This window comes from Neophocaena asiaeorientalis, unplaced genomic scaffold (genome assembly GCF_003031525.2).
Source record: "Neophocaena asiaeorientalis asiaeorientalis breed wild unplaced genomic scaffold, Neophocaena_asiaeorientalis_V1.1 scaffold629, whole genome shotgun sequence".
Classification (NCBI taxonomy): Eukaryota; Metazoa; Chordata; class Mammalia; order Artiodactyla; family Phocoenidae; genus Neophocaena; species Neophocaena asiaeorientalis.
The window spans coordinates 2,861,634-2,879,171 of NW_020175468.1; the positions used below are offsets into that span (position 1 = coordinate 2,861,634).

The 17,538-nt window shown below is 49.6% G+C and overlaps 1 protein-coding gene across 1 annotated transcript in view; it reads right to left on the reverse strand.

Annotated features, from left to right (window-relative positions):
• Positions 1–17,538, reverse strand: part of SULT2B1 (sulfotransferase family 2B member 1) — a 32,576-nt gene that overhangs the window by 2,116 nt on the left and 12,922 nt on the right. The window contains exons 2-6 of the mRNA XM_024768611.1: positions 11,578–11,717; positions 5,653–5,861; positions 3,259–3,385; positions 2,946–3,040; positions 116–296 (exon numbers count right to left, since the gene is read on the reverse strand). Of these exons, the coding sequence (XP_024624379.1) occupies positions 116–296; positions 2,946–3,040; positions 3,259–3,385; positions 5,653–5,861; positions 11,578–11,717 (752 nt within the window). The remainder of the gene's footprint in view (positions 1–115; positions 297–2,945; positions 3,041–3,258; positions 3,386–5,652; positions 5,862–11,577; positions 11,718–17,538) is intronic.

Genomic DNA, 17,538 nt, shown 5'->3' on the forward strand with positions numbered 1-17,538 from the left:
TGGAGCATCCCCATGTAACAGCTGGGGAAACAGGCCCAGAGAGGTTAAATAACTTGCCCAAGACACACAGCCAGGCAGTGGCCTAATGGGGCTTGGAACCCCAGAGTCCCCTCACCTTTCCGGAGGAAGGCACCGTGGCTCTGGTCCAGCAGGCTGGGGGGCAGCAGGGAGAAGTTGGACATGGTGTTGGCTTTCATGGCTTTGAAGGCCGAGTGCGCCACGACGGACTCCAGCGCTTCCTCGCCCAGCGGCCGGCCCAGGAACTGGCAGATGCGCTGCACGGAACTGTGGAGATCCTGGGGGCAGGGGAGGGGGGTCAGGGGATGAGTCAGAGAAGGGAGGGGAGCCCAGACCAGGAAGGAGCATCAGTCCCAGAGTTTATTTGCCTGACTCTCAACCCAGACCTGGAATCTGGGTGATTCTGCCTCTTTGCCTCAGTTTCCTCACCTCCAAGCCAAAGGGTTGGGCTATGGCCTCTGAAGGTTTTTGACAGTGTGGGGTTTTGGAGGGTTCTGTGGGTAGGAGGGAAGGGGTTGGCCTGGGTCAGAGGTCACAGCAGGGGGCAGAGGTCAGTCCAGCATCTTATGGAGAGTCACCCTCTTTCAGGTTTGAAACAGGTGTCTGTGCCCCAAACCTGCCCCCCACCCCAGGTCCCCATCCCAGAGCAGCCCCATCATTCACCCAGAGCCAGGCTCCTGGCCCGACCTAACCTCCCCTTGCCCCTTCCCCCTGTTGCCCCTGTCAGTCAACAGCCCCGTCTCTCCTGCTTCAACTGTCTGCCATATCCCCTCCTCTGTGTCCCCACAGCCCCTAGCACTGGCCAGGCCTTGTCCTCTCCCTCTGGACCCTCGCCTCACCCTCCTCCCCGGCCTCCCTGCCTCCAGTCCCTCACACCCAGAGCTCACCCTGCCCCTCCCCTGTTCCCAGCCCTCCTGTGGCTTCCCAGGGTCCCAGTCCCCAGGCCTGGCTTTTAAGGACAGGCATGGCCTGGTCTTTCCTCTCCTTCCCTGTGCTTTCCTCCCTGCAGGCCTTGGCACGGGGCTGCCAGGAAAGCCCTGCACCACCCTTCTCCACCTGGTGAACTTACCCATCCAGATGCAGCTCAAGTATCACCTCCCTCATGACTGATGGTTCAAGCCACTGTGGATTAAGCACCTACTGTGTACCGATCTCTAGTCCAAGCCCCTTGTGTATTTTGCCAATCCTCCCAATAGCCTGGCAGAGGGGTATCATTACCCCCATCAGTAAATGGAGGCCCAGAGAGGGGAAGACACTTTCCAGGGTCACACAGCCAAGGAGGAGCTCAGATTTGAGTCCCCAAAGCCCACAATCCTCTCTTCTATCTCCCTGACTTCCCTGATACGCAGCGCCCGGCACAGTCAGCCTTCTGGTCAGTTCCACCGACCCCACGGCCCTGATTTTCCAGGTCATTCTTGGTTTCATAAGCCTCCATCCCTTTATCCTCTTGAACCACTGACGTGACCCAGAAATACTAACATGTTGGCAGTTCCTCACACTCAGGGGCAGCCCAGAAGCTCGGTCAGGCTGCGTGGCCCAGTTTTTGGTTCAGAGAACAAAGCTTGATGGAAAACACAGGGGAGGGGTGATGCCGAAATCTTTTCTAGATCTTTCCATCAAAAGAGATTTACCAGGGTGGGAAAAAAAAAGCCAAACCCATGGGGTCTGCAGTGAAGAGCTATGCGCCTCAGGCAGTTTCTCAACGCTCTCGAGGTTATAAGCCCCCACTTTCCTCCTCTATAAAATGGGAGCGATAATAATATTGGGGTGAACCATTTAAAATTACCATATTTTGCAGTTTGAGAGGCGGAAACGTTGGCTATTATGGTTATTATTAATCGATAGGCCCTTGCTCAGAACCTAATTACTCTTACTTTGGCACACTATACTAACACTTTGCTGTACCTTGTCAGACGGTTACAATATGCCAAAGCCAGGTACTGTGGTCCTTAACAACCCTCTGAGCCAGCATTTTCCACCCATTTTAAGGATGAGACCTCTGAGGCTCTGAGATTTTAAAGAGGATTTCAGCGGCTTTTTGAACACCAAAATCCAGGCTCTTTCTGCTACACAAAGTACCAGCAAAAAGGAGGATACGAAAAATACATGAAATGCACACACAGGAAGAGAACGTGTCTGGGGCCGTTGGTGAAGGAACACCTATTGGGAACCGCTTAGATTCCCAGCCTCTCAGAACAGATCTTTGTTAAGAACATAGAAGAGTTGGACACGTTCACTGTGGATTGGTCCATCTGGAAGCCCAGCGTCCTCCTTACAGCCGGGCAAAGTCGTAGTCATTCTGCATGGTCCCTTCTTCCAGGCAGCCCTTCCTGATTGCCCCAGCCAGAAGGCCTCTCTGTCCCAGGTGCCTGCCCCAGGGATGTTTGACAGGGTCCAGACAGGCTCCCCGTCTGCCTCCAAAGGCTGTCTCCTTCCACTGCTTCCCTCTGCCTTTCAGGTCACAACCATAGTGAAACCATCATCACTTCCCATGGGTCACAGTTTTGTATCGTCTCATTTAACCTATCACGTCCCCTGCTCAGAGGCCACCTGTAGCTCCCACCTACTCAGAGAAAAGCCAAAATCCTCACTGTGGGTCCCATCCCCTCTGTGCCTTCATTTCCCACCCTACCCCCTCTCAGCTCTGGCCACTCCAGCCTCTTTGCTCTCCTTGGAACACATCAATCACACTCTCACCTCAGGGCCTTTGCACTGGCTCTTCCCTCTGCCCGAAACACTTTTCCCCAGATAGCTCCATGGCTCTCCCCTGACCACCGTTCTGAAAATCGTGCCCACACACATTCCGAATCCTCCTTCCCCACTTGCCTTTTCTCCTTAGCTCTCTGCCATCTGGGAAGGGGAGCTGGAGGGCGTGAAGAAGGGAGGAGTGAGGGGGCGCTGGGTGGAGGTGCGGGAGGGGGAGTCACCTGCTGCAGCTCCTCGTAGGTGATAAACAAGAAGTTCTCTTTGCCCTGCATCCGAATCCAGCCCTTAATGTGGTCGAACCAGGAGCCGAACTGCACTGAGGGCAGAGAGACAGGCAGGGTGAGGGATGGGCAGCTGGGTCACCCCCCGCTGGGGCTCAGAGGGGCCCAACTAGCCCCACATGGCCCCAGGCTTTGGCCCCTTAGAGCTGTAGGCCTCCCTCCAAGCTCCCCATCCCTGCCTCTCCCCAGCTCCTTCTTATCCCTCCTCTGTCCACTAGGGGCTCCCCCCACCTCACTCTGCCCCAGTCCTCACCTTCGCCTTTGAGGAAGTTCTTCAGGAACTGGTCAGGCGTGCCAGGGTCCTTCAACTGCCTGGCGATCTTGGAGTAGTGATAGAGCGAGACCACCACGTCCCGGGGGTTCCGGCCCATGTAGATCACCTGTGTGTGGGTGTTGGGAAGAGGGGAGAAGATGTCAGACCCCGAGGTTTCGTGCCCTCGAGACCTCTCTCTCCTGATCCTGCAGCAGGATGGACTCAGGGTAGACTTCTCAAGGGACTTCCTAGCCAATGGGAGTTCAGATCAGTTCACCTCAATCCACAGGAGAGGAGAGCTCCCTCCAACCACATTCTAGGAAAAGAGAGGGACTGTTTCAAGACCAGGTGGAGGGACAGTTTGGCTTCAGGAAATAAAGAATGGAGGAGGAAGGCCTGGGGTTCAGGGTAGGGGAGATCATGGTGAGGGGTGTTGACCAAGAGAAGGACAGCCACTCTTCCTTCCCATTCCTGCAGAGGAGGCCCCAGCCTCCTCCCTTGCCTCCCAGCCTCCACACAGCCCCAGAGGGTCTTTCTGTACCCAGAGCTGACTGTGCGCTCCTCGGCTCTCCAACGCCCCAGAGTGGAGTCCCAGACCCTGGGTCTGGCATTCAAGGCCCTGATGACCTGGTTCCAATCTGTTTACCGGCTTGATAGTCCACAACTAACCCCACTCCAGCCGCATCAGATCTGTCCTTCCCCAGGACCAAGGTCAGCCACCCAGGTGGTCAGACATGGCTATGTGGCCAACCTCCAACAAAAACCCTGCATGCCGAGGTTCGGGTGAGCTTCCTTGGTGATACTCCGTGTGTGTTGTCACATGTCATTGCTGGAGGACTGAGCACTGTCCATGCAACTCCACTGGGAGAGAGATAACTTGAAGCTGGTGGCTGGTCTCACCCTCCCCCAGGCACCTCTTCCCTTCATCTTTTTTTTTTTTTTTTTTGCCTCGCCACACGGCCTGTGGGATTTTAGTTCCCTGACTGGGGATTGAACCCGGGCCCTAGGCAGTGTGAGCACAAAGTCCTAACCACTGGACCGCCAGGGAATTCCCACCTCTTCCTTTCATTGACCTTAATCTCTATCCTTCCTCCGTGATAAGCTATAATCGTGAGTATAACAACTTTGCTGAGTTCTGGGGTCCTTCTAGTGAATCACTGAGCCTGAAGGTGGTCTTGGGGACCCCTAGATTGCAATCTGATCTCTTCTCTGTCTATACTCACTTCCTTCCTTGGTGATCCCACCAGTCTCCTGGCTTTAATTTCTCTGTCTCTGTCTCTCTGTCTGTCTCTGTTTCTCTCTGTCTCTGTCTCTCTCCATATATATATATACACATCTCAATAGGTTGCAAATAGATGTGTCCAGCCCACATCTCTCCTGTCAAATCCAGATTTGTCTATCTCACTGCCCATTGGCATCCTCCACCTGGGTGTCGATGGGTCACAGCAGAGCCATCTTCCTCCCAAACCTCTCCTCCGCAACCTCTCCGTCTCAGTTCATGGCAGCTCCATCCTCCCAGTTGCTTAAACCAAACCCCCTGCAGTCACCCTTGACTCATCTGTTTCTCTCACACCTACATCCAACCTGCCAGCCACTCTTCCTGGTTCCATCTTCCAAATACACTCCACACCCAGCCCTTTCTCTTCACCTCCCTGTGGCCACCACCCTGTTTGCCTCCATTGTCACCTCCTCCCTGGCACCTGGCTTCTGCCCTCACCCTGATGGTCTGTTTCCTGACTTGCAGCCAGAGGGCGCCTGTGAAAACCTAAGTTGGACCCTGTTTCTCCTTGGCTCTGAGCCCTCCCCTGGCCCCTGTCTCAATCAGCGACAAGCAAACTCCCCACCGAAGTCCACACAGCCCTGCACATTTTGGTCCCTGTTACCTCTCCAACCTCATCTCTCTTCCTCTCCCCCTTGCTCACTTAGATGCAACCACACAGTCCTCCTTGCTGGACCTCAGGCATGCCACATCGACCCCAGGGCCTTTGCACCTGTTCGTGCCTCTGCCGGGAATGTTCTTCCCCCAGACCCCCGCTTTGGCTTCCTTCCCTCACCTCCCAGGTCTTTACTCAAACCACGCCTTCTTACTGAGGCCTCCTTTGACCACCCTATTCATAATTGCAAGCCCTACCCCTAACTCTAACCCCCACGTTCCCCTCCTTCTCGATGTGAACTGATCACCTTGGATGTATTCAATCTTTTCCTTATTTACTTCATCTATTCTTTGTCCCCTTTAGAATGTGGGCTCATAAGGCAGGTGTTCCTTGTGTGTGTATTTGCTGCTGTTCTAGATCAGGGCCGGGCACACAGTAGGTCCTCAATAAATAGGTGCTGAGTTCATCAGTTAGTTATACTTTGCCCCACCAACACACACTCCCCTCCATCCTCCCACACCTTGGCCTTGGAGTTGAAGAAGGCCCTGGTGAAGAGCTGGATGGGGAGGTGAGAACTCATGAGGCGAGGGCTGGGCTGGTCGGGGAGGCTGAAGGCACCCATGATGGCCTCACACCAGGGCGACCGCTTCCAAATGGGCACTGAGCGGATCCAGGAGGGGTCCCCGTCCTTTAGGATTAAGCTGAGGATCTCAATCATCCAGTTTGTGCCTGTTGGAAGAATTGGGCAAATTAATCAGAGGTGGGGAGGGGTGAAGGGGGGATACAATCAAATTCATAATGGCTGCATTTATTGTACAATTTGCTACATATGTTTAATGCATGGATTCCTCACACAGCACAGCAGTTAGGATTGGTTATGTTTTTTTAAAATTGAAGTGTAGTTGATTTACAATCTTGTGTTAGTTTCAGGTGTACAGCAAAGTGATTCAGATATTATATATATATATATCTTTTTCAGATTATTTTCCATTGTAGGTTATTACAAGATATTGAATATAGTTCCCTGAGCTATACAGTAGGTCCTTGTTGTTTATCTCTTTTATATAGAGTAGTGTGTATCTGTTCATCCCAAACTCCTAATTTATCCCTCCCTCTTCCCACTTAGGGTTGGTTATCTTTATTTTCAAAGCAGGAAATTGAAGCTCAAAGAAACAAAGTTGCTAACTAAGGCGGCAAAGCTTGGAAGTGGCAACTGTCCACCCAACCCCATTTCGTTTCTCTACCGGGAATATAACAGGACGACATTTTTCCAGCCTCCCCTGAAGCCACATGTGGGACCGTGTGACTGAGTTCTGGCCAAGGAAGCGCAGTGGCAGCCATGTGCAGCCATTTCCAGACCTGGCCCACAAACACCGGCCACGTGACACCTCCTCTCCACCCCCCCCCACCCCCGCCCCCTGCTGGCTGAGTGCAGAGATGCCAGTGGAAACTGGGGCTCCTGGGGATGGCAGATCCATAAGATGGAAGGAGCCAGGATGCTGGAGACTGCATGGATTTCCCCCCCACTTCCCCCCATCTATCCAGCACTAGGTGGAATTTACAGGAATGAGAAATACATATCTTTTTTTTTTTGGCGGCGCCACGCAGCTTCTGGGATCTTAATTCCCCGACCAGGTATTGAGTCCGGGGCCTCGGCAGTGAAAGCATGGAGTCCTAACCACTGGACTGCCAGGGGATTCCCAAGAAATAAATTGCTATTGGTCCAGCTTCTGAGATTCTGAAGCACTCCATTAATACATAGAGGAAGCTGGAACTGAATTCAGGTGGCTAGACTTAAAATCTCAGCTCTTTTCACTGCCCTTTCATGGGAGTAAGCCCTTGATTTCTTAAGGGAGCCACAAACGTCACATAGTAGGAAGGGATCGCATCCATGACCCAGTTCACAGGTCTGGATTCCAGGAGATTACAGGTAGGTCAGATGAGAAATAATCGTAATGTGAACAATCACCTGGCATTAGTATTATATTGTCCTGGATTCTAAGGACTACCCCGTGCCAGTTCCCAGTGTATTGCCTCTCAGCTCCAAATCCACTCCTGGTTGCCCTGCTTTGTGCCATTGGAGCTGTGTAAGCGGATCTCCTTTGCCACCTAGCGCAATGTGAAGCTTTGTCAGTAGAGGGCGCAGAGGAACCCCGCAGAAGGATGGGGTTTCTCTTCCTGGTTCTCCTGGGCTTCTCCCAGCCAGCTCTTGTGATGGACAGCGGCCAGCAGTGCAGTAGACCCCAGTGACACTTACTCCCCCTCACCCCGCCCCGCATCCCAAAGCAAATTTCCTTGGGTGCTCTCTGCTTCAGTCCTAGAGGGAGGGGCTTCGCCCCCTATTGGCTCTTCCTGTATTGTTTAGGGTTCTCTTTACCCCTTGGTGTTTTAATCCCCTGTTACCACTTAATAATCCTTTTTTTGTGGGTATGTGGCAAAAGATACCTAACATGAAATTTACCAATTTAACCATTTTTAAGAGTACGGTCCTGAGGCATTAAGTACATTCACATTGTTGTGCAAACATCGCTACTACCGTCTATCACCAAAGCTGTTTCAAACAAAGCCTGCTGTTTGGGGAACAGATTTCCACAACTTCTGTGGAGGGAAATTTGGCTATATTCATCAAAATTGCAAACGCACAGAGGCTCTGACCAAGCAATTCCATATCTAGGAATTTGTTCTACAGATAAACGCATACGTGTGCAAATGACACTTGCACAAGATGTGGCACCGTGTGTAAAGTTTATATGGTGTATAAATGCAAAAGACTGGGGACTTCCCTGGTAGTGCAGTGCTTAAGAATCCGCCTGCCAATGCAGGGGACATGAGTTCGAGCCCTGGTCCGGGAAGATCCCACATGCTGCGGAGCGACTAAGCCCCCACAGCTACTGAAGCCCGTGTACCTAGAGCCCCTGCTCTGCAACAAGAGAAGCCACCACAATGAGAAGCACGTGCACTGCAGTGAAGAGTAGCCCCCGTTCACCCCAACTAGAGAAAGCCCAGCCCGCGTGCAGCAAGGAAGACCCCAACGCAGCCAAAAATAAATAAGTACATTTAAAAAAATAAATAAATGCAAAAGATTGGAAACCAGGAAAAGCTAATCAGTAAGGAACTAGTTAAACAAGAATTCTTGTACATCTAATGTTATGCAATACCATGGAACTGTAAGAAAAACCAAAAACCAGGAAGCTCTTTGTTTACAGTTCTAAGATGGGATGATATCAAAATACAAGGAAAAAGAAGGCACAGCCATAAAACAAAACAAAACAAAAACATGAGGCAAAATGGCGTGTATCGTGTTAACTTCTGTGGGAAAAAAGTTAAAAAAAATTATGTACACTTTTTTTTGTACATGCAAATTCTGGAAAGATACACAGAGACTACTGGTGACTGTGGGAGAAGAGAGATATTACAGGGTAAACTTTTTGTACCTCTTGAATTTTGAACTTTGAATGCATTACTTTCTAAGAGAGAAATTAAGATATTTTAAACTTTAAAAAATAGCTAGAATAACTGGACAACCATATGCAAACAAAGAACCTTGATCTATACCTCATACCACACATAAAAATTATCTTAAAATAGATCATAGACTTTAGTGTAAAATCTAAAACTGTAAAGCTTCTAGAAGAAAACATAAAGGCCATCTTTATGCCTTTGGTTTAGGAAAAGATTTCATAGCTGTGACATCAAAAGTCTGATCCATTAAAGAAAAAATTGACAATTGAAGCTCATCAAAATTTAAACTTTTGCTCTGAGAAGACACTGAAAAGAAAATGAAAAGACAAGCCACAGACTCGGAGAAAATATTTGCAAAAGGCATATCTGATAAAGGATGTGTGCTCAGATTATATAAAGAACTCTCAAAACTCAATAATTAGAAATAAAACAACCCAGTTAAAAAGAGCAAAAAAAAAAAAAAAAAAGTGGGATAGACACATTACCAAGAAAGATAGTGATGGCTAGTAAGCCCCTGAAAAGATGCTCAACATCATTAGCCACTAGAGACATGCAAATTCGAACCACAATGAGATACTAGAACACATCTGTTAGAATGACTTTTTTAAAAACTTGACAATATCAAGTGCTGACAAGGAAGCGGAGCATCTGGAACCCACCTATGTTGCTGGAGAGAATGCAAGATGGTAAACCAGCTTGCCCAAAAGTGCAAGATGGTTTCCACTATGGAAACCAGTTTGACAGTTTCTCATAAAGTTAAGCATACATAATTCCCATAAACTCAGCAATCCCACTTCTAAGTATTTACCCAAGATAAACGAAAACGTATTTCCATGCAGAAACTTGTACACAAAGCTTCATAGCAGCTGTATTCATACTCATCCCAAACTGGAAAAAAACCCAAGTGTCCTTCAACAGATGAATAGATAAACCCACCGTGGTCCATCCAGCTGATGGAATACTCCTCAGTAATAAAAAAATACAACTTGGATGGATCTAAAATGCGTTACGCTGAGTGAAAGAAGTCAGTCTCAAAAGCTACACAGGGTACAATTCCATGTATATGACATTTTGGAAAAGCCAAAACTATTGGGGCCGCAAACAGATCAATGGTTGCCCGGGGCTGGGTTGAAGAAGGAGCTGACCACAAAAGGGCGTGGAGGGTTTTTTTGTTTGTTTTAGGTGGGTGATGGAAATGTTCTATATCTTTTTTTTTGGCCATGCCACACGGCTTGCAGGATCCTAGTTCCCGCACCAGGGATTGAACCCAGGCGTCCTGAAGTGGAAGTGCCAAGTCCTAACCACTGGACCACTAGGGAAGTCCCTGAACTGCTCTGTATCTTGATTGTGGTGTATCTTGTATATGTCTCTCAAAACTCACAGAACTCCAAGAGAAATGAAAACACGTCCGCAGACAGATTTGTATATCAATGTTCCTTCAAGCATTATTCAAAGAGTCAAAGAGTGAATACAACCCAACTGATTGTTTATCAACTGATAAATGAATAAGCAGAATATAGTATAACCATATCGTGGAATATTATTTGGCCATAAAAAGGAATGAAGCACTGACAACAACTTGGATGAACCTCAAAAGCATTACTCTAAGTGAAAGATACCAGACACAAAAGACCGTGTATTGTATCATTCCATTTATCTGAAACGTCCAGAACGGGCAAATCCGTACAGTGAGAAAGCAGATACCTAAGGCTTAGGGATGTGGATGTGCGGATTGGGCGGTGATGGCTAATGGGTACGGAGTTTCTTGTTAGGGGTGATGAAAATGTTCTAAAGTTGACTGCAGTGATGGTTGCACAACTTGGTTGAATATACTACAGCCATAGATTTTTACACTTTCAAATAGGTGAATTGTATGGTATGTGAATTATTTTTTTTTAATGTTACCAAAAAGCAAAAAAACCCTCATCGAACTCTATGCTGGAAAAGGTGAATATAATATTTGGAAAAATTTCAAAAATATTTTGAAAAACATTAAGAAGGCAGCTCCAACATTTTAGAGAAGAACTCCCCCACCCCCTGCCACCGGGCCTCTCCGGTCACTCCCTCCACCGCAGTCCCACTGACCTTCTCTTGCTTCCTCAAACTCACCGAGCCACCTCCCACCTCAGGGCCTTTGCACATGCTGTCCCTCTGTCTAGGATACCCTTTCCCACTCAAACCGCTCTGCAGATTCCAACTCTCTGCAGGAACATCTTCTCCCCAGGAAGCCTGCCCTGATCCCGCAGACCTTCTTATTACCTACACTTAATGCTCTCTTCACCTTTCCTTGGGGGGGAGGGGGCCCACCCTAACCCTAATTAGATGGTAATATAGGCGACTGCATGTTTAAATGAAGCCTGTATCTCCCAACAAATGTCTCCTTTGTTCAGAGCTGTGTCTCTGCACGTGGTAGACAAACAGTAAGTAGCATTTCAGTAACCGAATGGAGAAAATTAAGATCTTTCTTTCCTTCCTTCCTTCCCTCCTTCCTTCCTTCCTGAAATATTTATTGACTAAGTTCCAGGCATTGTTTTAGGTTCAAAGAACACAGCCGCGATCAAGACAAACCGGAATATCTGCACTCACTGAGCCATGTTCTAATGAGGAAACCACACTAAATCAACAAATGAAAATATGATATAGTGGCCGTCAGTGCAGAAAAATACGAGTGGCGTTAAGGGATAGAGAGGGACAGGATGGGGACGCTATTTTAGCCAGGGAGGTCCGGGAAGGCCTCCCAGTGGGTGTGAGAGCCAGCCTGGTGGAAAGGAGGGAGCGAGGCACACAGGGATCTGGGGGAAGGGTGCCCCCTGGCGGAGGGACCTGCCAGTGCAAAGGCCAAGCTCACTTCGGTTCTGAATGGACCAAGGCGTCCCCCATCCGCCCTACCCCCTCCCTCTTTCCTCTTCCATTCTCCTTAGTGTACCCTTCTCATCACCCACAACACTGTCCGTAGCACCCCTTGCCCCGGCCCAGCGGGTACCTGACTTGGGGTAGGTGATGATGAAGATGTCATCGTCCTGCACTTCCGAGTTCTCTGCGATGCTGATGCTCTCAGGTGAGTAGATGCCGACGGGGAAGAGGATGCCTTTATATCTGAAGTATTCGCCTGACAAATTCTGGCTGTAGGAGGGTGGGGGAGAGACACCTTAAGGACCGGGAAGGAGGCGAGGACAGGTGTCACCCCTGGGAGAGTGGGGGGCCAGGGGCCTGCTTTTTTTATTTTTTAAGGTCGGCTGCAGGCGGGATCTTAGTTCTCCGACCAGGGATCGATCCCGTGCCTCCTGCAGTGGAAGCGCGGAGTCTTACCCACTGGACCGCCAGGGAAGTCCCACGGGGCCAGCATTTGAGTGTCCTTCGAGGTCCCAGGAGCCTGCACAAGGGTCCAGCTTTACAGCTGAGGCCTCCAGGACAGATGGCGGCAGAAAGTGGCGGAGGGATCTTGGGGCAGGTGACGGAGGGCGAGCAAGGAGATGGGCGAGGTGCACCCCGCTCGCTGGTGGAACACTGGCAAGGAATTTTCTCTGTGCCCTTTTCCTCATCTGCAAAGTGAGGATGGTTTACTAACACCCCATAACAATCCTATGAAGTGACAATGATTATTATCCCCATTTTCTGGATGAAGGAAGCGAGGCACAGAGAGGTTGAGTGACTTGCCCAAAGCCACACAGCTGGCGGGACAAGCAGCGCTTCACCTCTGCAAAGTGGGACTAAGTGCTTTCCACACGTTTACTCTTCACCCCAACCCTCCAGAAAGGCACCAGCCCCCATTTTACAAACATAGGCCAAAGAGTCAGGTGCCCTGCCCATTCCTAAGCGGCCACAGAGCGGCAGGGCCACCTGCGAAAACCAGGTGTGGAGTCCCTGGGAAGCTGGGGCAGTCTTAAGCTTCAAGCCCCTCACTCAAGCTGCTTTTCCCAAAACCCTGCAATGTTCACATAACCATACAAAGAAGTACAGTTTTCCAAAGTGAGATGTATTGAGAACAATCCGTTTAATTCGATCACTCTTGCCTTTGCAGCCTCCCTCGAGATCTCCTGACCCTGGCGTGGGAGAGCGATAGGTGTTTTGGGGACCTGGCTAAGGTAAAGCTGAGTTGGGAATACATTTCATTGGACTTTCCTGGGATATTTACAAGGTTTGCGGTCATGTCTGTGTGTAGTTATGGGATGGCGAGCTGGCTGGGTGCAGGATTTGCTTCCGGGACACTAGTTGGGCGCAAGTAATGACAGGGAGGCTGGGGACACGGAAGTCGGATCACGCTATCACATGCCCAGGGGCGCTTGGCACCAAAAGTATGGGGTGGAGGAGGAGACTCAGGTTTGAAGCCAGAAGCCGGTGTGTTATTTTTCTGGAATATTTGGAGTGTTTGCCAGCTTTCAGAATGAGACAAGTCACTGTAATTTCTTTTCTTGTTCTAAACAAACATTCCTCCTTCCTAATGTTGCAGTCACACGTACTGATTCTTTCTTTCCTTTTTTAAAAAAAATATTTATTTATTTTTCTGGCCGCGCCAGATGACTTGTGGGATCCTAGTTCCCAGACCAGGGATTGAACACGGGCCCCCTGCAGTGGAAGCGCAGAGTCCTAATCACTGGACCGCCAAGGAATGCCCCTGGTTCTTTTCCTTAAGGGGAATCCCTTCAAAACAGTATAAGCTTCAGGCCCCATGAAACACGGATTTGCCCATTCTTAGCCGTTACTCGGTGCTAATTTCCACTTGCGGTCCTTTCTGGTACGCTTAGGACAATACATCGAACTGGGGGAAAAATTATGCGTGTAAGTGGGTTATACTGTCTGTGGATTTCATTTCAGGATAGTGAAGAGGATTTATAGATATTGTGAGGATTTATAAAGAGGGCTAGGGTCCAACCACACAGGTAAAACTCAGAAACAAAACGTTGAACGGAGGATGAAGGACACAAGAGAGTCTAGATGATATGATTCGAATTAGGGGAAGTTCAAACACAGGGACAAATCACCTATGATGTTAGAAGGCAGGAAGATGCTTACCCCTGGGAAGTGGGGGCACATGGGGGCGGAGCTGGTTACAAGGCGTGCCCTCTGCAAAATTCCTTGGGCAATTGACTGAAGCTCTGTTCACAGCACTTGTGTTTTACTTTAATAAAACTTGCAAAGCACATATGATCACCTTATCTTTGATAAAGGAGGCAAGAATATACAATGGAGAAAAGACAGCCTCTTCAATAAGTCGTGCTGGGAAAACTGGACAGCTAGCTACATGTAAAAGAATGAAATTAGAACACTCCCTAACACCATACACAAAAATAAACTCTAAATGGATTAGAGACCTAAATGTAAGACTGGACACTATAAAGTAGATAGTGGGAAGCACAGGGAGATCAGCTCAGTGCTTTGTGACCACCTAGAGGGGTGGGATAGGGAGGGTGGGAGGGAGGGAGACACAAGAGGGAAGAGATATGGGGATATATGTATATGTATAGCTGATTCACTTTGTTATAAAGCATAAACTAAAACACCATTGTAAAGCAATTATACTCCAGTAAAGATGTTAAAAAAAAAACCTCACAATGAATGAATAAAACATTAAAGGGAAAAAATTACGCTTCCCACTAAAACAACTGTTTTTAATAAAAATGAGGCGAGGGAAAAAAAAATGGAGACGAGGTGCTGGGCCCAGTGAAGGTGAAACCCCAGCTGTCTTGCACAGGCCTTTTCTGTTAGCTTTCCCTCGTGCACCCAGTTGACAGATGAGGAAACTGAGGCCCATTGAAGGCTGTGACTTGCCCAGGGATCTCCCAGTGTCTTTCCTGAAGGCCTCCACCAGCTTCAGAGATTTGAGGGATGGGGAATTTCTCCAAGGCTTGGCACCAGGCTCAGGCTTGCAGGAAAAGGACAAAAGCTAGAGAATTGTTTCCTCTGCCTGGAGTCAAAGGAGGGCTCTGGGGAGCCCAGGTAAGGCTCAGCCCAGCCAGGGTTTCCAAAGGGCAGTGTCCCAAGGTGGGGCCAGGGGGAGGCTACGGAGGAAGCTGGCATGTGGGCTAGGGTCTGTTGGAAAAGGCCCCCTTTGTTCCTGGCTGGGGGATGTTCCCGAGGGGACGAGGAAGGAAGGGCTGGTCACCTCAGAGGGATGGTGGCAGGGGCTTTGCAGGCCCTGTTTCTAAGTAACCTAAGTAGGACAGATGTGAGAAAGGTTGTGTTTCTGGAGCTGGACATTGCAGGCTCAGAGTCTGGCTTTGGCACTCTCTAGCCAAGCTGAGGCCTGGGGCTTAATCTCTCTAGGCCTCAGTTTCCTCAACTGTAAAATAGGGATAGGAGAAGTAGCATGGTGTCTTGGTTAACGGCGTAAACCCTGGAGCCAGAATACATGAGTCTGAATCCTACCTCTCTCCAGTCATGTGGCTGTGGGCAAGTCATTCATCCTCTCCGTGCTTCAGTCCTTTCATCCATAAAATGGGGATAATAAGTAAACATTACCTCATAGGATGGTCGTGAGCATGTAAAAAGTGCTTAGAACTGGGCCTGACATAGGAATATACACTATATAAATGTTTCTTAATTTTTAAAAAATAGAGATAGTGGGAGGGTTTAATGCACCCATAGAAATAAAAATGATTAAAATAGAGCCTGGCTTGTGGTCTGCATTCGATAAATCCAGGCTAAAATTATTATTATTATACTTAGTAAGAGAGGCAGCACCGGGCATCGTGTGAGCCCAGAGGAGGGGCTGCTTGGCACCGCCTTTGGCACACAGTAGGCCTTCAGCTTATTGAAATTACTTTATTGCTCAGTGATGTCATAGGTTGAGCGCAGGCAGCAGAATTAGTGATGTCACTAGTTGCCAGGCGGATTTAGGCCAGTGGGCGGGGCTGTGAGGCCAACAGTCACTAGGCAGATTAGCTGCTAAGTGCCTGGGTCTTGGCTCTGGTGGGTCACATGTGCTCTCTCTGTGCCCTGGGCAGCAGATCTCACCTCTTTGAGCCTCAGTTTCCTCTTCTGACACATGAAGATAACAGTAATCTCAACCTCAAGGTTTTAATCCTACCTAAAGATTAAAAGGGATAATATACATTAAGCCCCTGGCTCCTAATAAATGCTCAGGACACTGAAGCTCCCTTTAGCGTGCGGTGCTATTTTTGTCTTTGATCTCACCAACAGCTCCTTGAAGGAGAAGTGTCCTCCCCAGCTTACCGGAGAGGAAAATGGGGTTGCCAACCAGGAAAAGATACTGTGCCCTTCCGGAGTCCCCGAAATAGTCACTGAATGCATACATGAATAAATACGAGGGTGTCCCGCCATCCCCCTCAGCACTTACACTCTCCAAATTGGGGGTCCAGGGTGGAGACCAGGGCGGAATCCACAGTGCCAGCACATTGTTGGTGTCCAACCAGTATTTGACTGACTGAATGAACGTGTGAATGAATGAATGTGTGGTTGAATGAATGTGTGAATGAATGAATGTGTGATTGAACGAATGTGTAAATAAATGAATGTGTGATGAACGAACGTTTGAATGCATAAATGGGCGAATGAATGAAGGGGGTTACCAGGAAAAAAGTTAAGGAAACTCAAAGAGCACTTGTTACCTCCTATCACCTGCCTCCGTGGTTCTCAGCCCCCGGGCATTTTAGAATCCCCTCTGGGGACTTTAGAAACTTCCAAAGCCTGGCCTCATTCCAGGTCAACAGTGTCCAGACCTTACCATGCGCCCTCTGGGCCCAGAACAACTATTTGCTCAGTAAATGACTGAGCATCAACGTTTAATAAATAATCGAGACGTGACTGGGGGAGAGCTGGGATCTCCCTGCATGTTATGAGGCGACAGGTGAGAAAATGGAGGTTGAGGGAGGGGAAGCGATTTGGCCAAGGCCATGCGGCAAGTACGGAGCAGAGCTGAGATTTGAACCGAAGATAGTTCTGTTCCAGGCCCTTCTTCCCCACGTCCCCCCACTCCAGTCAAAGCCCCCCAAGGCACTGAGCACTATTCCAGCCTCTGGCCTTGCATCAGCTGTTCCTCCTGCCAGGAGGCTGGAGAGGGGGGGCCCCACCTGGATTCCTGCTTGGCTGAATCTCACTGTGTGTCCCCAAACAGGTGCTGTGTGTCTTCTCTCCCCACCTTGTAAATTAAATCTGGCCCTGGGGTGACCTTTCCTCTCCTTGGGCTCCGAGCCCATTCTTTTCCCATGCCAGGTCCAGGGCCTGGCACGCAGCTATTGCTTGGTTGGAGCAGAGGAATGAAGGTGACAGCTGGGCTGGGGCAGAGACCAGCCACAGGAGGAACAGCGGACAGAGCTACAGCCCACAGGACGGGCAATGGGCCAAGGACGTACTTAGCCTCCTCGAAGGGGCCTGGCCTGCCCTGCTAGGGAGACCCCAGGACATGAAACTCTAAGAATGGCCCAACCTGGCGATCCTCCTTCCTCCCATCCCCCCGCCCCCCAGTCCACCAGGCCTTAGCTCTTCTTCTCTGTCCCCACTACCCCTGTCCAGCTCAGGTCTCCTCCTCGCCCGCCTGGACCCTCAACGCAGCCTCCTCCAGAGTCTCTTGGCCTCCAGTTTCTCCTTCCTGTTCATCCCCCACGTGGCCCAGAGCTCAAGGCCCTCCAATAGCCTGGGCGGGGGTGGGGGGGCGTTCTGTCTGGATTGCCAACATATCAAAACACGGAGGGACTCCATCAATATTTATGAAGAAATACAAATAACACTCACAGTGCCCCCTGGCCCGACACTCCTCACTACATTATGTGCCTTAGTTCATTTATTTCCTCAACAACTCTAGGAGGCCACCCGCTATAGTATTTCTATCCCCGCGTTACAAATGAGGAAGTAGAGGCACAGAGAGGCAAAGTCACTTGGCTAACATCACACAGTGGCAGATGGCAGAGCTGGGCTTTGAACCCACCTAGTGCCATGGGGTAGCGCCTCGCCAATCGTAATACAGTTGTCCTCAGGTGTGCTCCTG